The following is a 25,609-nucleotide window of genomic DNA, read 5'->3' as shown; positions in this document are numbered from 1 at the left end:
TCAGGTTTTACAAACCACTAATGAAGCGGAGATGCTCCCCAGTCTTTCCAAATACCTTCTCACAGGTACTGTAATAAGTAGCACCCAGTTGAAGCTTCAGATGTGGTCCAGACTCACACAGGCCATTTGCTCTGGGCCTCAGCTCCCCACCTGTAACGTGGGACTGAGTTTATTCAGTTGTTTGCTGGACCTGTACTGGGCGTCTAGTGTGCCGGCCATGATGCTAGTGCCAAGGAAGAAGAACCGAGTCAGGGATGGTCCCGCCCTGCCAGCGGGCTCACAGCTGGGTTCTTGCCTGCTGCAATTTCCACGTGCATATCTTTTCAATCTGTACCACAGCCATCCCTTTGGAGTTATGAATCCCATCTTCCAGTTGAAGAACCTGAGATTTGGAGAGATCTAATAACTTTCCAGTGCTCAGCACTGATTTTAAAAAAGTCACTCTATAAATGAGCTTGAATGAATGAATGAATGAATGAATGATTGGGGGGATAGATGGATGGATGGATGGATGAATGACTTATAACGTACAACAGGCAAAGCTGGGTTTGAACCCAGGTCTGCCTGACTCTAAAACCTGAGCACCTTCACTGCCCCATTGGCTCACAGGACACAGTGCCCACCTTCTGCCAGACCAGCTCGGCCCGCATTCCAGCCTTGGGGCAGGAGTGAACCTCTTGCACTATGAGCCCCTCCAGGAGGCTCTCTGCCTCGGGCTGAGCCAACCCCTCCTCCATCACTGTGGGCACAGGGACACAAAATATCCCTTTTATCCCAAGAGGTGCCTTGGCTGGCAGAGTAGCAAATCTGCATCGAGGATCTTCCATTTCATATTGTAATGAGGACTGTTTGCTGAGCTCCAAGTCATAAATAATTTATTGGATAATCCCCATCTGAGTGACACCTTGCTAATGAAATGTCTTAGTCTGGAGGAGAATGAGTTCATTATGAGAAGGTCCCCTTTGCCACCAGGGCACCCTGAGATGAGAACGGGCAGTTGCTTTGTGTAATCTATTTGGCAGACCCAGGGGGCCTCTGGCAGCCAACTCCTCATCATCAGAACGTCGCTGGTGGGTGTGTACTTCATGAAGCCCGTGTCGTTCTTTTGTCAGAGCCACAAGCAGCCTGCCGCGTTCGTGGTCACACAACACCCTCTACCCAACACCGTGGCGGACTTCTGGAGGCTGGTGTTCGATTATAACTGCTCCTCTGTGGTGATGCTGAATGAGCTGGACACTGCCCAGGTAGGAGGAGGCCTGGCCCAGGCCTAAGTGCTCAGGTGTGTTCGAGCAGCCGTGCCCAAGAGTTGGAGGGACAGCCCTCTGCTGCCGCTGCCCAACCCAGCTGCCCTCTGGTGGGCACTGTCTGCCAGTGAGCACCAAGCCAAGCCCATTCAGCTTCCAGCTGAGGCCAGGGAGTCCCGTGCCAGGCCCTGCCACCCCCCACCCCCGGCCCTCCCAGGTCCAGCAATGACTCCCCCTGTCTATGAGCTTCATCCAGCCCCCTCACTGCCCAGGACCAGAGTCTGCTGCTCCATCCCCCGGACACTGGTTAGGGTATCGCTCCTAATCATGCAGAGCTCACAGGGAAGGCTCCTCCCCCAGCGCTGAGCATCTCCAGCCATGCAGCACAGCCTGATACCCGGCCACGCTCAGCCACCCTCCCCGCTCCGTGATGCAGCCAGACTAACAGAGCCTGGGGCTTGAACCACTGACCCTTTGCCCACTGATCACCCCGCCGAGGAGGCCACGCCTTAGCTCCTCTGCCTGTGACATTTCCAAGCATCAGGTGCCTACAGCACATTGGTCAGGCCACAGGACACGTGTCATGGGGCAGCTTCTGGGGCTCACACCCCTGTGGCAGGGCAGCTGTTCCTGGGTAGAGGCGGTGATGATGGCCTTGTAGGGTTTTGGAAAGCCATCCCATCACTGTCTCGAAGGAAACCCAGAGTAACTCAGAGGATTCCCTTGTGAGCACTGGCCTTGGGCAGGCCTTGTGTGGGAAGAAGAAAAATGGGTCTGAGCTGTAGCCTCAGCCCTCCAGGAGCTCACACTCCTGCTACAGAGACAGATGAGCAAATTGTCCCCACCTCGTGTGGCAGCACTATAATAGAGGTCAGCCGCGAAGTGCTGTGTTGGTCGGGAACGGAGAGAAATTACTCCTGCCCAGAAATTACTCCTGCCCAGAGAAATTACTCCTTCAGAAAGGTGACTTTGGCCCGGAAGAAGGCAGCAGAGATCTGGCGTCTGGGGGATGAAGTTGCTGGGTAAGTCTCTCCAGGCAGAGGGAACAGCAGGGGCAAAGGCCCGCGGGGGTCACTGTGTCGGCTCATCTGCAGGACAGCTTCGGTGGCAGTGGGGCTGGGGGGATGTCAGGAGGAGAAGAGGGTGATGATGCTGGACGATACAGCCGGGCCAGCTTGCAGAGGGCCGCCCGTGCCGGGCTAAGGGGTTTGGGTCTTGGTCCGCAGTATGGTAAATATCAGACTTTTACTCTTGGAAGCAACAGAATCCTTTCTGGGAATGAAAGCTTTCGTGCAAGCCCAGCCTTTGAAACAGTGAAGCAGGAGGTGGGGTCGGGAGCTCCACCCACGCTAGTCTTTGGGCTCCTCCTGGTGCCCCTTCCTGGGAGAGTCAGCCGCTCTGGGCACTTTGGCAGAACCCCTGGTGTTCTAGGAGCGCAGGTAGAAAGCCCTTGCTGTGCAGGGAGGAGAGACACCGCGGAGCTGAAGTGGGGGTGTGGCAGAGTCAGAACTCCTGATAGGAAACGGTCTGGTGAAGAATCTGCAAACAGGAGAGAGTGGAGGTCCGCAGGTTTAGGGAGCAGTTGGATGTGGGAGGTGAATGAGAAGTCACGGATGGTGACAGGGGTTCTCGTGTGGACAGTCAGGCATCTGGGATGCGACTGGCCAAGGTGGGGAAGGCAGGCGAGGAGTGTGAGAGGCAGCAGGAGGTTTGGGAAGGCAAGGAGAGGAGCAGGTCACAGCTGACCCCTGAACAAAGCGCGAGTCAGGGGCGCCAGGCATCCATGCAGTCAGACGTTCGCTTATAATCTGTACTCGGCCCTCCATGTACGGGGCGCCTCTGTGTACAAGGCTATTCCGTATTCGCCGTTACTCCGTATCCGCGGTTCCCCCATATCTGCGATTCTGTGTCCCACGGATTCAACCAACCGCAGATCCTGTAGTACTATATTATTTACTATCGAAAAAAATCTGCATATAAATGGACCCGCACAGTTGAGACCCATGTTGTTCAAGGGTCAACAGGTAGTAGGGCAGGGGTCCCCAACCCTGTGGCCACGGACCCCTGCTAGGGACCAGGCCGCACAGCAGGAGGTGAGTGGCGGGCGGGTCAGCGAGCAAAGCTTCGTCTGCTGCCCCCCATCGCTCCCCATCCCCCCCCATCGCTCGCATCACCTCCTGAACCGTTCCCCCCCCCCCGGGTCCCTGGAAAAACTGTCTTCCACAAAACCGGCCCCTGGTGCTGAAAAGGTTGGAGACCACTGTAGTAGGGGACAAAATTGAGCGCAACTGGGGATGTGCATGTAAGAGTCGTTCAGGAGAGCGTCTGTTCATTCATTCAGTCCACATTTGTGTAGTAGCCGCTGTTTGCCAGAAGCTGTTCTAGGGTGCTTGGAAATGCATCAGTTAACATGACAGAGAAAGCAAAACAGCAAACTCCCATCTTTCATGCAACTTCTGTTCTCAAGCAGGAGAGAAATAAACAGCAAACACTTTGTAACGGACTTAATTATATGTTAAAGGTGACAAGCGTATGGAAAAAGAAAAATAAGAGGGCAGGGCAGGAAGGCTGGTTTGGGGCACGGGCTGCGCCTGTAATCGAGTGATGAAGGTGGGCTTCATTGAGAAGGTCATATCTGAACGCAGATTTGGAGGAGGTGCAAGAATGCACCACGTGGGCTTCCCTGGTGGCGCAGTGGTTGACAGCCCACCTGCCGATGCAGGGGACACGGGTTTGTGCCCCAGTCCGGGAAGATCCCACATGCTTCGGAGCGGCTGGGCCCGTGAGCCATGGCCGCTGAGCTTGTGCGTCCGGAGCCTGTGCTCCGCAACAGGAGAGGCCACAACAGTGAGAGGCCCGCGTACCGCAAAAAAAAAAAAAAAAAAGAATGCACCAAGTGACCATGTCAGGGAAGAGCATCCCAGGCAGGGGCATGACCCGCACCAAGGATTTATGGTGGTGGAACAGACGGAGGCCATTGCCACTGGAGCAGAGCCAGTGTGGACAGCCGCAGCCGGTGTGACACAGAGACACAGCAGGGCCAGGTCATACGGGCCTTGGGGTTCATAGGAGGAACTTGTGATTTTGCTCTGAGAGAAATGAGGAGCCATTGACAGGTCTTGAGCAGGGGAGCGACTTGAAAAAGTAATTGGACTTCATTCTTTAAAGCATCCCTCTGGCTACTGTGTGGAGAACAGACTGTTGGTGCGGGAAGGGGCAGAGTTGTTGCTAAGAGCAGAAGCAGAGGGAGGCCCCTGCAGTAATCCAGGTGACAGGTGATGGTGGCTTGAGCCTAGGTGGTAGCAGTGGAGTGGCTTCTGGGTATATCCTGAAGGTAGACCCAACAAAATATCCTGCCAGACTGAATAGGGAATGTGAGAGAAAAAGGGGAAGCAAGGATGACTCCAAGGTTTAGGGCCTGAACGATGGATGGTTAGGATCTGAGATAAGCATGAAATGTGACAGATTCCCATAAAACAGAGACCCCTGCAGAGTGCCAAAGTCAGAAGGCATCACCACCCCATCCCTTTGCCTGAAAAAGTAAAACAGTGAACTCTGGTCCATGAGTGAAGCAGAGCCCTTTTCCCAACATTCCTTATTGCAAAACTGGAGCTCAGGCACAGAGGAGGAGTTTCAAAGAACCTCACTTTGGGACACGTAAAGTAGCAAGGGTCAAGGTCATTGGCTATAGCTCCCCCTTCGAGGGTGGCTCTTGGGTGAATGAAGATCTTTCAGCTCCAGATGTTGGCACAGCCTTTGAGAGCTGATTCTCTAAACGCGAAAACACCAGGCTCAGAAGTGCCCTGAGGTTGGCTGCCGTGTGCAGCTGGCAAGCATCCCCTGAAATCAGCAGATGAATAGAGCACTTACTGATATAAATATCATCACCACAACAGCTGGGCGCCTTGCAAAAATAAACAATGACGCAGCGTGAGCATCAGAAAAGCCGCCCTCAGCACCTGGAGGGGTGGCGCTCTGAAGTGGCGTCAGCACTTGTCTGCCAGCCTGCCCAGGCTGAGGCAGCCCTCGACTTTGGCCAGTCCAGCCGCACAGACAGGTCTGCCATAGGTCCTGAGTATTGTTAGACTGCTCCCAAGAGGACCAGTGCCACATCCTGTGGTTTGACTGGGGACCAACCGGTAAGGGCTTGTGTTGGTGACTACCTATCATTTGTAGCAAAATAAGGTTGTGCAGAGGATGAAAGATCTCCGGGTGCTTTATTTTCTTGCACTGCTGGCCAAATCTGTCTGCTTCTGTTCAGAATCCTGTACCACGTCATGCAACCAGCCATCCCCAGCCACGGGTATTTTTCCGTTCTCCGCAGTGGCTGCTGTTCAAAGACAGTTATGAGCAGTGGGGGCTCAAGATAAAGACTCCCAAAGCAACTTCATTGACCTTAGAGGTTTTTTTAAGCTCTTTGGGACTCCAAAGGGCTGTGGTCAGATTAGCGGGGCAAAATCCTAACCACAACCTCCAGCGAATGACACTGTGGTTTCTGAGGGGCACATCAGGAAGAACCTCTTCAACTACACCCAAGAGCATTGACAAGATCTCTTCCATCTTTGTGGGCTCTACGATGAGACCAGAGTCCATGGGGACCAGACACCAGAGAGGAGCCCTCTTCTTGGTCAGGCCACACCCACTATCGTTTAGAATCCTCTGTGCCCACCATGGGGTGGGTCTGGGTGGTAGACAGAATCTTGGCCCCCCAAAGATATCTACATTCCTAATCCCTACATCTATGAAGGTATGAGTGGTAAATGGGAATTTGCAGATGTGGTGAAGTTCAGGATCTTGAGATACGTAGGTTGTCCTGGGTTATCCAGGTGGCCCTGCTGTTAGAGTCTTTATAAGAGGGAGGCAGGAGGATGAGATCAGGAACAGATCATGTGACAGTGGAAGCAGAAATTGGTGTGATCGGGCCACAAGTCAAGGAATGCTGGCAGCTTCTAAAACTGGAAAAGATGAGGAACGGCCTCTCCCCCTAGAGACTCCAGAAAGGAACACAGACACCTCAGCTGACATTTGATTTTAACCCCTGAAGCCTCATTTCAGATTTCTAACCTCCAGGTAAGAAATTTGTGTGGTTTTAAGCCACTGCGTTCGTGGCAGTTTGCTACAGCTGTTCCAAGAAGCTAAGACAGGCAGCAAAAATGAAACCAGAAATTCAGACCTAGAAGCGTAGCAGTTACAGCCCGCGCAGAGTGTGAGACTGAAATCCTGGGGAAAGCCAGAATCAGCCAGGGGTACCGGGCTGGAAAGTGGATTGAGCTGGAGAAATCCGTGTCTGAATCAGTGTCCCTCAGGAGCTGTGAGGGAGCAGGCTGGGGAGAGGCAAGGAGAACCTCTCACCAGTGGCAAGAGGCGTGCTGAGCCAGAGGGAGGTCTTTTAAAGGTCAAGGAGCACGCTTTCTGGGCCACATTCAATCAGACATTCATCAACATACATTTACTGGGAACCTACCATGTGCTAGGCACAAACTTAGACACAGCAAAGCACAAAAGAGGCACAAAAAAGTCCCCAATCCCAGGAGCTTCCCTGGTGGCGCAGTGGTTGAGAGTCCGCCTGCCGCTGCAGGGGACACGGGTTCGTGCCCCGGTCCGGGAGGATCCCACATGCCGCGGAGCGGCGGGGCCCATGAGCCATGGCCGCTGAGCCTGTGCTTCCAGAGCCTGTGCTCCGCAACTGGAGAGGCCACAACAGTGAGAGGCCCGCATACCGCAAAAAAAAAAAAAAGTCCCCAATCCCCATGGAGCAGGTGTTCTATGGAAGTACTATCCACCTCCTAGACTCTCTTTGGCATCAGACAGGCTGGAAACATCTTTAGCTGGAACCATTGCACCAGGACCTTCAAGCTGCGGGGAGAAGCTGAGCAGGGAGCAGAAGGGATGGGAGAACCGGGTCCAGGCAGCATGTCATGTTGCCCCAAGCACTGCGGGCAGGCAGCACCAGAGGAACTAGCAGGGGATGACCACCATGACCCCACCCGGCCTGGAGTCAGGTTTGGGGGTCAACGAGACCTGGCCTCATTTCTGTTGTTTCCATAGAATAAGTGCTGGGGCTTGAGCATTCCTTGAAGTTTCTACTCTTTTATGATACTGGCTCTGCTTGGAGGATCCCCTGAGCTGCTCAGTATTTTCCTTGTCTCTAATTCTAGGCAGTACGCTTTACCTTGCTTACCTCTTAGAGATTTTATAAACTAAGTGTTCTCCAAACACCATTCAATATTTCCCATGTCTTCCCTCCAAAGACTTGCCACTTTGAAAGCCTTTATTTCCCAAACTGTATTGACTAATTCATAATGTATAACTGTCTCAATGCATTTCTGATCTGCAGGCCATAGACAAAGCTAAAACAATGAGGTGCTCTAAAGCCAGAGACTCGGTGTCCTCCACTCAGGACAATGGTGTGATCCCCTTTGGCTTTTGAAGACCTTGGAGATAGCTCGTTGGCTTCTCCTACCAACTATATGGACGCCACTGTGGAAACCACTGGTCTGACCCAGGTCCACTTCCTCTCATTTTGCAGGTCAGGAAGCTGAAGCCCAGGCAGGCTTTGTCCAGAGTCCCACAGCCACCCCTGACCCAGGCCCAGGGCCCCCTGCCAGGGATGGTGAAGACTTCCGCCGCCGTTTAAACAGCAGGATTTCCAGGGCCCCCGTGCCTGATAAGCAGTGGCTTGCTGGTACCTGGGTATATGGAGCAGGAAGGAATGCTGCTTACTTTAAAACAAACAAGGGCCCCGGTTCTGAACTGCCGTGGAAAGTCTGAGAGTTCAGGCGATGCAAAGCCAAGTGAAAAGGTGAGGGAGGTGAGGGCCAAGAACATGCCTTCCCACGGAGCTTCTGGAAGTGAGAGAGGCAAGCTTGTCATCCTCCCAGGAAGAAAGCGGGGGCGATGTTTCAGAGATGTCTTTTCCTGTCATTGTGCCTGGACAAGCATCAGCAAGCACTGATACCCCCATTTTTATCTTGGCTTGTGAAAACACAGCCTAACGTGCTAGCAGAATACACGGGATGCCCACGTCTGTGTCTCTGCATTGCAGGGGGTGGTGTTTCTGTCTCAGCCCCCACTGGAACAGTAGAATAAGGAGTTTGGGGTCAAGAGACCTGAGTTCAAGTTCTAGCCTTGCCACTTACTTGCTGTGTTGCCTTAAGCCAGTTTCCTACCTTGTCAAAGTCTCAGTGTTAATCATCTATGAAGTTCGTATAACTCAGATGCCAGCCAAGTTCACTCTATCTTTGAAGATTTAAACAAAATAGGCTCTGTTTCCTCTTCCCCTTCCTGTGGGAAATGCCACTGTCCACCCCCAAGATTTCTGGGAATTCCAAGGGGGTCCTGTATTCATGTCCACTTCCAAGTTCCAGCTCAGGCTTTACTGGAGGCAACATGGGGTTCATATCTCAGCAATGCCCGTGGCTGAAGGTGGAACATCGCACATCCTGGTTCTTAAACCCCACCTGTCTCCTCACACCTGGTGGCTGGCAGCACATCTTCTCCCCCACCCTGTTGCCCAAACCACTTTCTTCCTTCCTCCCCCCCATTCCACCCCTCCCCCAAAAGCCGTTCCATTCTCAAGCTGCATAATTCATCTTTCTCTATTACCTCCTTCCAAAACCTGCCCTGAGCCTTTGTCTTCCACCCACCCTACTTCCTCTGTAGATATTTTCCTAAACTCCGACCCTTCCTTCCCGGAAACAAACTCTGATGTACCTAAGAGTGAGCTTCCACCCACTACCTGGAATTGCAGTATCACCTCATGGGACGATGGGCAGGTGCATGGAGAACGGGTGGGCACATGTGCTTTGATTACGGTCCATGTGCCTTCCTCTCTCTCTCCCTGGCTTCACGCCCTCCTCTTCCCCTATAGTCTGTCTTCCTTACCTGGCCACAGTGTTAAAGCCAGCGATACGTTTTGGGCTCTTTATGGGAGTCTATTTAAATGAATTTTGTCATCACTGATCTGACTTTTAAAACCAATTCAAGTAACTCTTATATTTTTCTCTTAAAAATACGAATTCACCTCACCTTTAAGTGGCCTGGGATTGATCACAGGGACCTTGATAAGTAGAGTCCTTCATCTCTAGAAGCTATGTTACTTGGTTTTTCCATTTTATCAAAGCCTTTTTTTAATTAACAGAAGGCATAACTAAGGTGCACTGGAATATGCTTTAGAATTGTTTATTCCAGTAATAGGCCATATGCTAGTTTTCATTTAACTCATCAGAGTGTGTTCATTTCAGTGACTAACAAGCTTTCTGATTCCATCAGCAAGAAAATGATGTCTAACAGGGAGGCAACCTTGGTGTTAGATTTCGTGTGTGAACGTGCACCTCTGAAGGACATCTTTCTATGTCCCAAGCAGCAGTGGAGATCACTAGGTGGAATAAAGCATGGCAGCTCTTCCAGGGCTGTCCACACAGGCTTCATGACTTTCGCTTGGTTTAACTTGTTCTGACAATAAATAGCAAAAACCCCTCTGCTTTTCCAGGAGAAGCGTGGCCATTTCTAAATCAGCAGCAGCAGCTGCAGTGGCTTCCCTCCCTGGCCCCCCAGGCGTGGTCATCAGCCCAGCCGTGTGCATCTGCAGTGGCGAGGCCCTCCCTATGGGCAGGAAACACCACCCCTCCTAGACGGATGGGTAAGAAAGGGAGGAGAAGCAGAGCACTAGGATATAAGGTAGGAAGAGGCTGGGCTATAGGCTAAAGGATTGGAATCTATCATGGAGACAACTACTGCAAGTTGTAGTAGGAAGAAGGTAACAATGTTACATTGAGTGTATGTGTGGCCCCAGGTCAGCTGGGTCCTTGTGGTTTTAGACCGCCAAGTGGACTTCCTTGAACCCCCTATTTCCAAGGCCTTAAGAAACCATAAACTCCTCCCCCCAAGATTTCTATAACCTTTTGTTTCTCTTTTTAAATTTATTTTAAATTTTTAATATAATTTTTAAAGGTTACTTTCCATTTACAGTTATTACAAAATATTGGCTAGATTCCCTGTGTTGTACAATACATCCTGGAGCCTATCTTATTACACCCAATAGTTTGTACCTGCCACTCCCCCACCCCTTGATTACCCCTCCCCCTCCACTGGTAACCACTAGTTTGTTCTCTATACACGTCTGCTTCTTTTTTGTTATATTCACTAGTTTATTGTGCTTTTTAGATTCCACATGTAAGTGATATCATACAATATTTGTCTGACTTATTTCATTTAGCATAATGCCCTCCAAGTCCGGCCATGTTGCTCCAAAGGCAAAATTTCATTCGTTTTTATAACTGAGTGGTATTCCATTGTGTATATATACGACATTTTCTTTATCCATTCATCTGTTGGTGGTCACTTAGGTTGCTTTCATATCTTGACAATTGTAAATAATGCTGCTATGAACATTGGGGTGCAAGTATCTTTTTGATTTAGTGCTTTTGGGTTTTTTTGGATGTATACTCAGGAGTAGAATTGCTGGGTCATATGGTAGTTTTATTTTTAATTTTTTGAGAAACCTCCGTACTGTTTTCCACAGTGGCAGCACCAATTTACATTCCCACCAACAGTGTATGAGGGTTCCCTTTTCTCCACATCCTTGCCAATATTTATTACGTGTGTTCTTTTTGATGATGGTCATTCTGACAGGTATGAGGTGATATCTCCTTGTGGTTTTGATTTGCATTTCCCTGATGATTAGCTATGTTGAGAATCTTTTCATATGCTTATTGGGCATCTGCACTTCCTCTTTGGAAAAATGTCTATTCAGCAGAATTTTTCAATCAGCAGAATTAAAAAATGTGAGTTGTATGAGCTGTTTATATATGTTGGATATTAATCCCTTATTAGTCATATCCTTTGCAATGATATTCTCCCATTCAGTAGGTTGTCTTTTCATTTTGTCGGTGGTTTCCTTTGTTGTGCAAAAGCTTTTAAGTTTAATTAGGTCCCATTTATTTACTTTTGCTTTTATTTCCTTTACTTTAGGAGATGGATCCAAAAAAATATTTCTGCGACTTACGTCAGAGAGTGTTCTGCCTATGTTTTCCTCCAGGAGTTTTATAGTATCTGGTCTTACATTTAGATCTTCAATCCATTTTGAGTTTATTTTTGTGTATGGTGTTAGAGAATGCTCTGATTTTATACTTTTACATGTGCTGTCCAGTTTTCCCAGCACCACTTATTGAAGAGACTGTCTTCTCTGCATTGTATATTCTTGCCTCCTTTGTTGTAGATTAATTGACCATACGTGCGTGGGTTTATTTCTGGGCTTTCTATCCTGTTCCATTGATCTGTGGTTCTGTTTTTGTGCTAGTACCATACTGTTTTGATTACTGTAACACTGTAGTAGAGTCTGAAGTCAGGGAGCATGATTCCTCCAGCTCCATTCTTCTTTCTCAAGATTGTTTTGGCTCTTCAGGGTCTTTTATGTTTCCATACAAATTTTTTAATTATTTGTTTTAGCTCTGTGAAAAATGCCATTGGTATTTTTATAGAGAGTGCAATGAGTCTGTAGATTGCCTTGGATATTATGGTCATTTTAACAATATTTATTCCTGCAATCCAAGAACACAGTATATCTTTCCATCTCTTTGTGTCATCTTCAGTTTGTTTCATCAGTGTCTTACAGTTTTTGGAGTACAGGTCTTTTGCCTCCTTAGGTAGGTTTATTCCTAGTTATTTTATTCTTTTTGATGCAGCGGTACATGGGATTGTTTTCTTAATTTCTCTTTCTGATACTTTGTTGTTAGTGTATAGAAATGCAACAGATTTCTGTATATTAATTTTGTATCCTGCAACTTTACTGAATTCATTGATGAGCTCTAGTTGTTTTCTGGTGGCGTCTTTAGGATTTTCTATGTATAGTATCATGCTGTCTGCAAACAGTGACAGTTTTACTTCTTCCTTTCCAATTTTGATTCCTTTTATTTCCTTTTCTTCTCTGATTGCTGTGGCTGGACTTCCAGAACTATGTTGAATAAGAGTGGCAAGAGTGGACATCCTTGTCTTGTTCCTGATCTTAAAGGAAATGCTTTCAGCTTTTCACCATTGAGTGTGATGTTAGCTGTGGGTTTGCCACATATGGGCCTTTATTATGTTGAGGTAGGTTCCCTCTCTGCCCACTTTCTAGAGAGTTTTTATCATAAATGGATGTTGAATTTTATCAGAAGCTTTTCGGCATCTATTGAGGTCATCATACGGTTTTTCTTCTTCAATTTGTTAATGTGGTGTATCACATTGATTTGTGGATATTAAAAATCCTTCCATTTCTGGGATAAATCCCACTTGATCATGGTGTGTGATCCTTTTAATGTATTATTGGATTTGGTTTGCTAGTATTTTGTTGAGGATTTTTGCATCTAGGTTCATCAGTGATAATTGGCCTGTAGAGAGAGTGTGTGTGTGTGTGTGTGTGTGTGTGTGTGTGTTTGTCTGGTTTTGGTATCAGGAGGGTGCTGGCCTCATAGAATGAGTTCGGGAATGTTCCTTCCTCTGCAATTTTTTTGGAATAGTTTCAGAAGAGTAGGTGTTAACTGTTCTCTAAATGTTTGGTAAAAAAATCACCTGTGAAGCCATCTGGTCCTAGACTTTTGTTTGTTGAGAGTTTTTTAATTACTGATTCAATTTCATTACTGGTAATTGGTCTCTTCATATTTTCTTGTTCTTAGTTCGATCTTGGGAGATTATATCTTTCTAATAATTTGGCCATTTCTTCTAAGTTGTCCATTTTATCAGCATGTAGTTCATAGTAGTCTTTTATAATCATTTGTATTTCTGTGGTGTCAGTTGTAACTTTTTTCATTTCTGATTTTATTGATTTGGGCCCTCTCCCTTTTCTACTTGATGAATCTGGCTAAAGGTTTGTCAATTTAGTCTCTTTTCAAAGAACCAGCTTTTAATTTCATTGATCTTTTCTATTTTTTTTTTTTTTAGTCTCTATTTCTGCTCTGATCTTTCTTTCCTTCTACTAACTTTGGGGGTTTTCTTGTTCTTCTTTCCCTAGTTGCTTTAGATGTAAGGTTAGGTTGTTTGAGATGTTTCTTGTTTCCTGTGGTAAGTTTGTATCACTATAAACCTCCCTCTTAGCATCGCTTTTGCTACATCCCATAGGTTTTAGATCGTCATGTTTTCGTTTTCATTGTCTCTAGGTATTTTTTGATTTCCTCTTTGATTTCTGCAGTGATCCAGTGGTTGTTTAGTAGCATATTGGTTAGCCTCCACGTATTTTTTTTGCAGGTTTTTTCTTGTAGTTGATTTCTAGTTTCATAGTGTTGTGGTCGGAAAAGATGGTTGATATGATTTCAACTTTCTGAAATTTACCAAGGTTTGTTTTGTGGCCTAGCATGTGATCTATCCAGAAGAATGTTCCATGTGCACTTGAAAAGAATGTGTATGCTGCTGCTTTTGGATGGAATGCTCTTTATATATCAGTTAAGTTCATTTGGTCTAATGTGTCATTTAAGGCCTGTGTTTCCTTATTGATTTTCTGTCTGGATCATCTGTCCATTGATGTAAGTGGGATGTTAAGATGTTAAAGTCCCCTACAATTATTGTGTTAGTATCGATTTCTCCTTTCATGTCTGTTAATATTTGTCTTATATATTTAGCTGCCCCTATGTTGGATGCATATATATTTACAATTGTATCTTCTTCTTGGATTGATCCCTTGATCATTATGTAGTGCCCTTCTTTGTATCATGTAATAGTCTTTAAAGTCTATTTTGTCTGATGTAAGTATTGCTACTCTTTCTTTTGATTTCCATTTGCATGGAATACCTTTTTCCATCTCCTCACTTTTAGTATGTGTCTCTAGAGCTGAAGTGAGTCTCTTGTAGGAAGCATATCTATGGGTCTTGTTTTTGTATCCATTCAGCCACTCTGTGTCTTTTGGTTGGAGCATTTAGTCCATTTACATTTAAGGTAATTGTTGATATGTATGTTCTTATTGCTGTTTTGTTAATTGTTTTGGATTTGGCTTTTTCTGCTTTCTTCTTCTTTTGTTCTCTTCTCTCATGATTTGATGACTATCTTCAGTGTTATGTTTGGATTTCTTTTTCTTTTTTGTGTGTATATCTATTATAGATTTTTGGTTTACACTTACCATGATGTTTTTGTATAGCAGTCTTTATATATAGATGTGATTATTTTGAGTTGATGACCTCTTAATTTCAAATGCATTTTTAAAACCCTACATTTGTACTCTCCTCCCCTCATGATTACTGTTTTTGATATATTTTATCTAATTGTTTTGTGTATCCCTTAACTGCTTATTGTGGATATAGATGATTTTACTACCTGTATCTTTTAACCTCCCTATTAGCTTTGTGTGGTGGTGATTTCCTGCCTTCACTGTATGTTTGCCTTCACTGGTGAGCTTTGTCATTTTGTAATTTTCTTGTTTCTAGTTGTGGCCTTTTCTTTTTTGCCTAGAGATCATTTAACATTTGTTGCAAAGCTGGTTTGATGGTGCTGAACTCTTTTAGTTTTTGCTTATCTGTAAAGCTTTGGATTTCTCTATCAAATCTGAACGAGAGCCTTGCTGGGTAAAGTATTCTTGGTTGTAGATTTTCCCCTTTCATCATTTTAAATGTATCGTGCTACTCCCTCCTGGCCTGCAGAGTTTCTGCTGAAAAATCAGCTGATGGCCTTATGCGAGTGCCCTTGTATGTTGTTACTTTTCCCTTGCTGCTTTTTCTGTTTATCTTTTTGTCATTTTGTCTTTTTGTCATTCTGTTTATCTTTTTGTCATTTTAATTACAATGTGTCTTGTTGTGTTCCTCTTTGGGTTAATCCTGTATGGGACTTTCTGCACTTCCTAGACTTGGGTGATTGTTTCCTTTCCGTGGTTAGGGAAGTTTTTAGCTATTATGTCTTCAAATATTTTCTCAGGTCCTTTCTCTTCTCCTTCTGAGACCCCTATAATGTGAATATTAGTGCTCTAGATATTGTCCCAGAGGTCTCTTAAACTGTCCTCATTTCTTTTCATTATTTCTTCTGTTCAGTGGCAATGATTTCCATTACTCTGTCTTCTATTACTGTCTTCCAGCTCACTGATCCATTCCCCCATATCATTTAGTCTACTATTGATTCCTTCTAGTGTATTTTTCATTTCATTTTTTGTATTCTTCATCTCTGTTCAGTTGTTATCTCTTCTCTTTGTTTGAACTTCTGATTTCTCCCTCTGTACATCCATTCTTCTTCTGAGTTCTTTGATCATCTTTATGATCACAACTCTGAACTTTTTCTCGGGTATATTGCCTAGCTCCACTTCACTTAATTCTTCTTCTGGGCTTTTATCTTGTTTCTTCGTCTGGGCTTTTATCTTGTTTCTTCGTCTGGAACATGTTCCTCTGCCACCCCATTTTGTCTAAGTTGCAATTTGTATTTTTATGTATGTGGTAGGTTAGTTACGTTTCTCAACCTTGCATAAGTGGCCTTCTGTAGATGTCCTGTGCATCCCAGCAGTGCACTCCCCTCTCATCACCCAAGGTATATGCTCTTGGGGTGCCACCTAAGACAGCTGCATGGGTCCTTCTGTTGTGGCGGCGTATGTGGGCAGTCTGGTAGGCTTGGTTGGCCCCTGGCCCAGTTGGTTGCCAAGCTCTGCCTTGTACAGATGCTGCTGGCTGCTAGTTAGTGTGGCCTGGTCACAAGGCACTGGCTGCGGAACCCTAGGGGTGTCCCGGGGCTAGTGCTGGCTCACTGGTGGCCGGAGTCAGGGTCCCACAGACTCTTGGGCTGTTGCTGATCCACTGGCAGGTAAAGCCAGGTTCAGGGGTTAGTGCCAGGCAAGCAGAGCCAGTTCCTGGAGTCTGGCTGCAGGGCCCAGGGATCCCTGAGCTCATTTCAGGTTGGAGGGGGGCAATTCCTGACACAGTTGGGTATGGGATCTAGGGTATCTCAAAGCTTGCGTTGGCCTGCTAGTGTACAGGGCCAGGGCCCAGCTGGTCCCAGGGTAGGCTCTTGCCTACTGTGAGCGGGCTGGGTCTTCAGGGCTTCCTGAAGGGAAGGGCCTATGCCTCCCCACTGGGAGGTGGAATTGGGTCTTGGCCCTCTGGTGGGCAGGCCTGTCTAGGGCCTTTTCTAGAGGTGACTGTGGGTTCAGGAAGTCTTTAGGCAGCCTGTCTGCTGATGGGTGGGGCTGTGTCCTTGCCCAGTTAGTTACTTAGCCTGAGGCATCCCAGCACTTGCGCCTATAGGCTTTTGGGTGGGGTTGATGAGCCAGGATGGCAGCCACCACCAGCAGTGCTCACACGGTAGAATGTTCCCAAATATGGCTGCCACCAGTGTCTATGGCCCCAGGGTGAGCCACAGCCATCCCCATCTCTCCGGGAGGCTCTCCAAGACCAGCAGGTAGGTCTGGCCCAGGCTATCAAATTGCTTTTGCCCTGGGTCCCAGCGAGTGTGAGATTTTGTGTGTACCCTTTAAGAGTGAAGTCTCTATTTCCTCCAGTCCTGTGGGACTCCCAAAATCAAGTCCCACTGGCCTTCAAAGCCAAATGCTCTGGGGGATCATTTTCCCAGTACCAGACCCCCAGGCTGGGGAGCCCAACGTGGGGCTCAGAACTCTCACTCCTGTGAGAGAACCTCTGTAATGTAATTATTCTCTAGTTTGTGGGTCGCCCACCCAGGGGTATGGGATTTGACTATGTTGTGAGTTTGCCCCTCCTACCTGTCTCTTTGTGGTTCCTTCTTTATGTCTTTAATTGCAGAAGATCTTCTGGTGGTAGGTTCCAGTCTTTTTCACCAATGGTGGTTCTGCAGATAGTTGTGATTTTGGTGTGCTCATGAGAGGAGGTGAGCTCTGGGTCTTTCTACTCCACCATCTTGGCGGCTCTCCTATAAACTGTCGATGCTTATGTGCTCATGGTCTGGCCCTTCAGTTCACATAGAAGTGGAGCTGAGACCACGTAAGTCACCAAGGGAGCAAAGCTCAGTTCCTCACCAGCTTCCACAAGAAACCCCCATGCACACTGAGCATTGTCCGTGTTTGTTATTATAAATTTGCTTAATATTTAGGAGTTTAGGAGAGGGGGGCTCACATGACACACTGATTCACCCTCAGCCCTTTCACTGGTTCCCTTATGCTCCTACTTTCCCTCTTCCATCTCCTAGGTCCCTCTCAAGAACAACCCACAGTCCTCTCTCCTCTGCCATGCAGAACAGTGTCCCCATATCACAGGTGGCACCTGTCCCCACTGCTCTGTCAGGCTGGCTGACCAGGAATTTTCACAAGGGCAGTCCTTTGGGTATTATTAATTATCCTAAAGGGAAATTTTCATACGGGCTGCTAAGTAGAGGGAAAAAGACCCTTCACTTTATCCACCTTGTTTTGAGTGACCCTCTCCCACACTGCCAAATAATTATAGCTTACATTTATGGAGTACTTACTAGCTACAGACGCCTGTGCTAAGTAGACACATTCAGATTCACAGCCACTCATCACTTAACCCAGAGAAGCTAAGAGATTTGACCAAGTCACTCAGCTAGGGAGTGACAGGGCTGGGATTTGAGCCCAGGGCGCCTCAAGCAGGAGCCCCATTACCTTTTGCTAAGCTGCATACATGGGCCAAAGTGGTGGTACCCACTGAGACACAACCCCAGCACTTGGACACCAGGACAGTCTTGAGCTAAACCTTAGAGGACATTTCTTATTGATGAGAATCATTTCCGAGCCCCAGAGGGTCACCAGGAACAGAGCATGGGCTTCCCCCATTCTCTCTCCCATTTCCCATGGCTAGATGATGTGCAGCGTCCCGGCCTGGGGGCAGACCCTGATGATCCGTGGCAGCTGAAATACCACATCTGCCCACACGTTACCCGGCTGAATGTCACCCAGACCATTGCTGATGTCGTCTCACGGATTAGGGAACTCAAGTGAAAGGCTGGCTCTGATGGAGGATTAGAAGGACTCTGCAACCTTTCCCAGCCCTCTGGACATGGTGGAGAGTGACCTGGAAAATCAAACGCAGAGAAGTGTCCCAAAATAAAGGAGTCTTGTTTGAGGCAGAGTAGAACCTATTAGCTTGAGAAGTTGGTCTGGAAATCTTATTAAAAGAGACAAATCGTTCCACATTCTCTCCAGACTGAAAATATTGGGGATAATAGACTTTCCTTGATGCCTTGGACCCATGTACCTCATGTCAGGATCAGAGCCAGCCTCTGGCAAGGCATGATTCAATGCAGGTAATGAAGGCAATTATGTTTTTTAAATTGGCAGTTCTGATTAATGCTGATTTCTCTAGCCAGCCACAGACTTATTATACTGGTCCCTCATTACTGTGAAGGTTGCAGGTCAGAAGAGCCAATGGCAAAGAGAAATGAAGTTCAAGTTGTGGATTTGTCATTACTGCACAGCTCAGCAGATGACTGTCCAGCCACAGAGACCGCTGTGACCAGCACTCCCCACCTACACACACACACACACACACACCAGGAATCGCATCATGAAACTTAATCTTGCTTACCTTTGCTATTTAAGACGGGTGATAAGAGGAAGAATTCTTCAAATTTATATGTTAGCTATGATCATTGTTGTTGTTTTCGTGCAGCACCTAGAGGGTTCAAGAATGATATGAGTCGCTGCAATATAGTGGATGCTGGCACTCTGCTAAGGGCTTTCTTCCCATGTGTTCTCTCTCTATCCTTAGAATAGCCCTATAGGACAAGAGTTGGCCAACCTTCTCTGCAGAAAGAACCAGATAGGAAATACTTCAGGTTTTGCAGGCTGTGTGGTCTGTGTCACAACTACTCAAACCTGCCGTCATAGCTTGAAGGCAACCACAGAAAGTATGTAAATGGCTAATATAGCTAGATTTCAATAAAGCTTTATTTATAGAATCAGACGGCTGGCCAGGTTTGGCCAGTGGGCCATAATGTGAACAAATGTTATCCCTAAGCTGGAGTTTAGGTTCCACAGCTAGGAAGGTGGGAGATGTGTGCTTTTCTCTCCTACGGTCTCCCTCCTCCCTGCTCGTCCATTCTGCCTCTAGTTCTGGAGGAAGGATAGAATCAAAAAAGTTTTTGCATGTGACTACCCAGGGTGAGTTGGCTGTTCTCTCAATGAAAGGGAAAGCGATCACCTTCATGAAAATCCTGCATCCGTGGTGGTCATGAGGAGGCCACCGGATTGCCGTGGGTAGCCTCTGTCCATCTAGTTCCTTGTCTACAAGCTCAGCATAGGCTGTGGCAGACCCCACTGAGATGCCAGGATCTCAGAAGCTTTGGTGGGTCTTTGAGTCTCAGCTACATCTTCCGGGAAACCCCCAGGTGAAAAGGCTTTCTAACACGTGGCCTCTTGATCCATGCTGGGGTGGTCCCAGCGAGCCTGCAGCCTCAACCTTAGCTCTCCTCCTTGCCCCTGGACAGTGTCCATCTCCACGCCCCTTGGGAACCAGGAGTTGAGGAAGCATGCTTTGCCTTACTCTGAGCCACGACCTGTGCCACCTACCTTAATATTTCTTTCCCCAACTATAGTCATCTAGTGACTCAGCAGATCCGGGGCATAAAGTATCTGTCTCTCACTCTTGATGACACTATAAACTTAAGGGACAATTTATGATCCTAGACCAGGCTTTCTTAGTCTCTGCACCATTGAGCACTGGGGCCAGATTCCTCTCAGGGGGGCGTCACATGCATTGTAGGATATTTAGCAGCAGCCTGGCCTCTACTCACTAGATGCCCATAGCAGCCCCCACCTGTGATCGTCAAAAATGTCTCTAGAATTGCCACATGTCCCCTGGGTGACAAAGCAACCTCTGCTGAGAAGCATTGTCTTAGGTTGAAAAGCAACCACTGCCTTTTGCTCTCAGCTGTAGGTTCTAATTTCTAATTCCAAAAATATAGAAAAGGTAATAGGCAAGATCTCTCAATACCATGTTACATTATCTTTTGGTGCAAGGTAAGCATAATTAGCCCCATTTCACACAGGAGAAACTGAGGCCTGGATGGCACAGCTAGTAAGCAGCAGAGACTGGATTTGAACCCAAGCCTGTCTGATGCCAAAAGCTATGTATTTTTTAAAACTACTCATGATCTGATGATGAAATAAACACTGTGAAGGTTTTCCTAGAATGGGGGAAAGTTGCTATGATTTGTGTTGAACTAAAGATTGTAGTTGCCCTTCCTCAGAGTGTTCTATCTAACCCTTACAGCAGCACAAGGTAGACAGTATTTCCCCCATTTTACAGATGAGGAAAACTGAGGCCCAGCAAGCCTAACGAATGGTTTGAAATCAGCACAGCAAAGATGTTTAAGCCCAGTGTTTCTGTGCTCAGAGCTCTGACTTTTCAACAACCAGGAAAATGGGTAGCTGTTCCCCAACAGGAAAGCTGAGCCTAATTTCCTACATAAAACTCTACCTTTCTAGCCAATGTGTCCTGCAGGCAGCAAGAAAGGCTTCATGATAAATGAAACCAATGCCCCCGGCCCCTGACCTTAGCCTTTTTCTGTGACCCCTTTCCTTACCTCAGCTCTGTATGCAGTACTGGCCTGAGAAGACCTCGGGGTGCTACGGGCCCATCCAGGTGGAATTCGTCTCCGCAGACATCGATGAGGACATCATCCACAGAATATTCCGCATCTGTAACATGGCTCGGGTAAGTGTACGGCTGCCGCTGCTTCCCAGACTCCTCCTTCCCAAAACAGATGGAAGCTGCCGGGAGAGGACCCTGCAGGCCAGCCAGGAGTCTGTGCTGTCCTCTCCTGTTCATCTCGTCCTTGGGGAAGTGATGCCTTTGCCAATTCCGGCTCCAGACCCAGCAATGGCTCCCACACACAGAGACACATAGGGGGACATCCAGCCTGCCATCTGCCTGTTTCCTGACACACTTGCTGCCATGTAGACACAAAATCTCAGAATGTAGCGCTTCCCTGTGTCACGCTGTTTCGGCATGAGTTGATGCAGCCTTTGATTGGATCCAGTAAGCTTTGGGCTAGATGGTGGGAACACTAAGATGGAAAATAGTAAGTTGCTTCCATGAGGAATTTCACTGCTGGGTGGAGTAGTATTGGGTGGGAGGGAACAGATGAGTGATCTATGAAATGGTGGCTAACTGAAGTGACCTTGGTCTTTACTGGGGGCTCGTGGTGAACAGGATTCAGTCCCTGCCCTCAGAATTCTCCATCTAATGGGAAAGCGAGACGTGTTTTGGCTCATGAACGGGAGAAGAATCCTGCCCAGTATTCAGGGAAGGCTTTCCTAGAGAAAGGGGCATTTGAATTGGGTTTTGAGGACTGAGTAGAAGTTTTTCAGGTAGCGGAGGGATGCAGAGCAGTCATGGCAGGAGAATCAATGTGCACAGAGGTGTAGAGGTGGGTATGGGGATAGTGTGTGACTCTCCCCATGAGGACATTATAGCGTAGACCCCATTTATTCCATCTTCCACTGCAATGCTGCAGCCTCCAGGGTATCTGGAGGGCCTGCATCCCTAAAGCATCCCCAGCAGAACAGCCCTAATAGCCTCTCTCTTCTCAGCCACAGGATGGATATCGTATAGTCCAGCACCTCCAGTACATTGGCTGGCCTGCCTACCGGGACACACCCCCCTCCAAGCGCTCTCTGCTCAAAGTGGTCCGACGGCTGGAGAAGTGGCAGGAGCAGTACGATGGGAGGGAGGGACGCACTGTGGTCCACTGCCTGTGAGTATGATGGAGGGGTCTCCAGGGCAACTGGGTGGTGGGTAATGGGACATCCTTGAGGATGCCGCTGGCCACAAATACCAGCCCTAGGCATGCCTGGCCATACATCCTTACAGGCCAATAGGAGTGTAGTCGAGGCATTACAGTCCTTTTAATGGACTGGGATTGCAGCCATAAAGCTATGTGTGGAACAGCTGACTCACGATCATTCACTTTGCTTCTTAGAAAATGATTTGGGGAGAAGTGATGGACAGGGCCTCACTCCTTCAAAAGGAAGTTGAATCAAAGTCTTCCCTTTTTCAGAATAATATTTCTGGAGCAGGTGGAGGAATTAATAACATCTTACCCTGGAATTGAGTTCAGTCATTTCAAAACCGGCTTATCGTGCCCCCTCTTTCATGTGGTGCACAGATGTCAGGAAAATCAGAGAGCTTAAGGGAGGGGTGGACAGGGGACCCTTCCTCCTCTTTCCCATGCGATTGCTTTTTAGCCTGCTTTTTTGCAGGAGTACCTTTTATTCGTGTCTTCCCCTGCCGAGGTGACCAGCAGTTTGAGCTGTAGGAAAGCACAGGGGTGTCCTTCTGTCAAGAGACTTTGGCATCCTTGGAGGGCAGAGACACCAAAACAGACACTGAAATGCAGGCACTGGCCAGTGAGTGGAGGGCAACTGTCTGTACTTGAACCATCTGGTCGTTAGGTGTCCTGTGGATAAAACATCTGAGAGGTAGACTCAGTGACTTAGTTTCCATCCAGATGTTCTCTAGACACAGACCATTACATGACATCATTAGTTGCTCTTGGCAGTACGCCCAGGAGTTCCAAATCTGGCACATTCCTAAAGAGGTTTTCTGTAAAGAGTTGGAGGGGTGTTTCTATGAAGATGACTTATGTAGCATCAGAAAGAAAGTGTGACAGAGGAATGACCCTGCCAAGAGCCCCCTTTCCCTATTTTCCAGGTCAGTAGGGTCTTGCTTAAACCAGGGTGTATAAATAGAGATGCGTCTTTTCGGGATTCAGCATCTGAGACCCATCCCAGCCCCACCCAAAACCTAGGCTGGCTGACCCCAGCTAACAGAGGTGTCTCTGGTACTGCTGTCCTCAGCAGATGGAAGGAACTAGGAATAAAAACACACGCAACCTTCCGCTGTCCTCACTGGATGTGTAGGTGGACCCAGAGCATCCTTTTGGACAAGGATACAGGCACCACACGGACAAAGACACTCTGTCTGTCCTGGGGGTTTGGGTCAGTGTGCCGTGGGTGGCAGTCACATGCTGCTAGAACCAAGGAAACATCAAGCTAAGTGAGCTTTCAAAGGTTATCAAATGGAGAACCTGAGGCTCAGACACAGGAAGTGACTTGCCCAAGGTCAAAGCAGGTTCACGGCACAGATGGGACTCCAACCATAACTCATGGCTCAGGCTAAGACTTTTACCACTGCCTCACCTTGCATTTGCCAGGGCAGTCACCCTCCACTACTGCCAACACGGCCTTAGGCTCAGCAGGTGCCTGAGGGGTACCCAGGAGTCTCGCTCACCTTTTTGCTGTGTGTTTAGAAATGGGGGAGGCCGCAGCGGAACCTTCTGTGCTGTCTGCAGCGTGTGTGAGATGATCCAGCAGCAAAACATCATCGATGTGTTCCACATCGTGAAAACATTACGTAACAACAAGTCCAACATGGTGGAGACCCTGGTGAGTGTCCCGAGAACTGTTCTCCAGTAGCCAGGGGCTGACCGTAGTTCCCTTGACCTGAAGAAAATAGCATCAGAGTAAAAACACTCAACAGCCGGATGCTTCCTGAGCACCTGCAGTCACTGCCCTTTGCTCACAGTTACCTGCTTCCTCCCTCCAGCCTCACCAGCTTCTCTTCTGCAGAGAGTCCAGATATTCGTCTTGGCACACGCTGCGTTGTTTTACTCTTTCCACTCTGTGGGAAAGTATCACTGATTCTGGCTTAGGGGAAGGGATTCTGGATTAGTAGCATGTGAATTAGGTTTTTGACTCAGTCCAGTCCCATTCTAATTAATTTATGCTCATTTTTATCATATAAAGCATTGGGCTAGGACACTGTGAAGCAAGGGATAGGAAGAGACTGGGGGCAGAGCTCCAGATGTTAAGGAAGACCTGGTGCAGAGATGGAGACATACCATACACAGGGAACTTTAATGAGTCTCCAAGTCTGTGCTAAGTGTGGTCTTACCCAAAGTGAGGGCCTACTCCAAGTCTGGTCCACAGACCAGCAGCAGCAGTAGTGTCACACGGGAGCCTGGTAGAAATGCAGACTCTTTTTTTTTTTTTTTGCGGTACGCGGGCCTCTCACTGCTGTGGCCTCTCCCGTTGCGGAGCACAGGCTCCGGACGTGCAGGCTCAGCGGCCATGGCTCATGGGCCCAACCGCTCTGCAGCATATGGGATCTTCCTGGACTGGGGCACGAACCCGCGTCCCCTGCATCGGCAGGCAGACTCTCAACCACTGCACCACCAGGGAAGCCCGAAATGCAGACTCTTGAGCCCCACTCCAGATCTACTGAATCTGAATCTGCGTGGACAATTTTGAATTGACTGTTAGTATAGACATAGATAATGTTTCCTCCATAATCTGTATCTCTAAACTAAATGCATTTTCCCTTTCCTTTTCTTCTTCTCTTCTCCCTCTCTGCCTCTCCTCCTCTCAGGAACAGTATAAATTTGTATACGAGGTGGCACTGGAATATTTAAGCTCCTTTTAGCCCAATGGCGTGGAGAACCTGCCGGAGTCCAGAGGCTGCTGCAGCCAACCCCCTTTTCTGTGAACGGCAGCGACTGGGCTCAGGGGCTAAGCGGTGGCGCCCTGCCCAACTCCAGGAGAAGACTGGTGGGCCTGTGGTCCACGGTGGGCTCTGTACCTTCGTAGGAGTCTCCAGTTGCTGTGGAGGACGCCGCCCTGAAAGGCCCAGGCTTCTTTTCCAGCCTCAGGCACGGGCCCATACAGAAGTGCACCTGTATAGCAAGGCCCGGATTTTTCAGTGCCCAGACCGCTTCCTTTTGCTCTTTTCAGGTTTGTGAATCTCGAGGCAAGCTGACTGTGTGGGTATAGGGGAGTGACAGGCCTGGCAGCACGTCCTCTGCTCTCCGTCCTCTAGGCGGTGGGGGGATGTGTGCTTTCCTCCTCCACGGGGTCGTGAATATGACCGGGCTCTGCTGCCGTCTCCTTCAGGGACCTCTGGATCACTGGGACTTCAGGATGCTCCCGAGACCACAGCAGAGGCCCCCATCCTCCCAACTAACCTGCATGGGGCTTGGCCCACCACCATTGTGTACTCGTCCCCCAGCCCAGGCCTTGACCTTCTGTCGTTCACTGGCCAGTCCGCCGTGTCCGCAGCAGTCCTGGACAAAGGTCTGCTTTGCGTTTCTGTGGTCAGTGCGGTGGGGCAGAACTGCAGGGGACTTTGCTGCTGCTCCTTGTGTCTGTGAAGAAGGACTGCCTCCCTGGGGCACGGCTCTGGCTGACCCTGTGTGTCTTGGGCGGTGGCTCCTTTGGGAGGGATGAACAAGTTAAGATTTGATGATTTTCCAAAGTGTACGTGTAAAGAAACTTTCTTTTGGAGGGTGTAAAATCTTTCTTAGTCTCATATCAAAAAAAGGTGGGAGGGACGTTTGGTTGTGTAGCTATAAGACAAATCTCTGGGGCCTGTTATCTCTCCTGGAAATGTCCTCAAAAGGTCCCAGCCAGGGACAGCACAGCCACTGAGCAAGGGAGAGCT

General features: G+C 48.0%; 1 protein-coding gene across 1 annotated transcript in view; it reads left to right on the top strand.

Annotated features, from left to right (window-relative positions):
- Nucleotides 1-24,595, top strand: part of PTPRT (protein tyrosine phosphatase receptor type T) — a gene marked incomplete at both ends in the record, with an annotated part of 1,086,576 nt that extends 1,061,981 nt beyond the window's left edge. The window contains 5 exon segments of the mRNA XM_082671082.1: nucleotides 1,113-1,244; nucleotides 20,702-20,827; nucleotides 21,706-21,869; nucleotides 23,424-23,559; nucleotides 24,542-24,595. Coding sequence (XP_082527208.1) covers nucleotides 1,113-1,244; nucleotides 20,702-20,827; nucleotides 21,706-21,869; nucleotides 23,424-23,559; nucleotides 24,542-24,595 — 612 coding nt within the window.
- Nucleotides 24,596-25,609: the final 1,014 nt, after the last annotated feature.

The sequence above is a fragment of the Grampus griseus genome, assembly GCF_964374135.1.
Source record: "Grampus griseus genome assembly, chromosome: 14".
Taxonomy (NCBI): Eukaryota; Metazoa; Chordata; class Mammalia; order Artiodactyla; family Delphinidae; genus Grampus; species Grampus griseus.
Note: the sequence above shows the minus strand (reverse complement) of the source record. Positions and strands in the feature narration are given on the sequence as shown.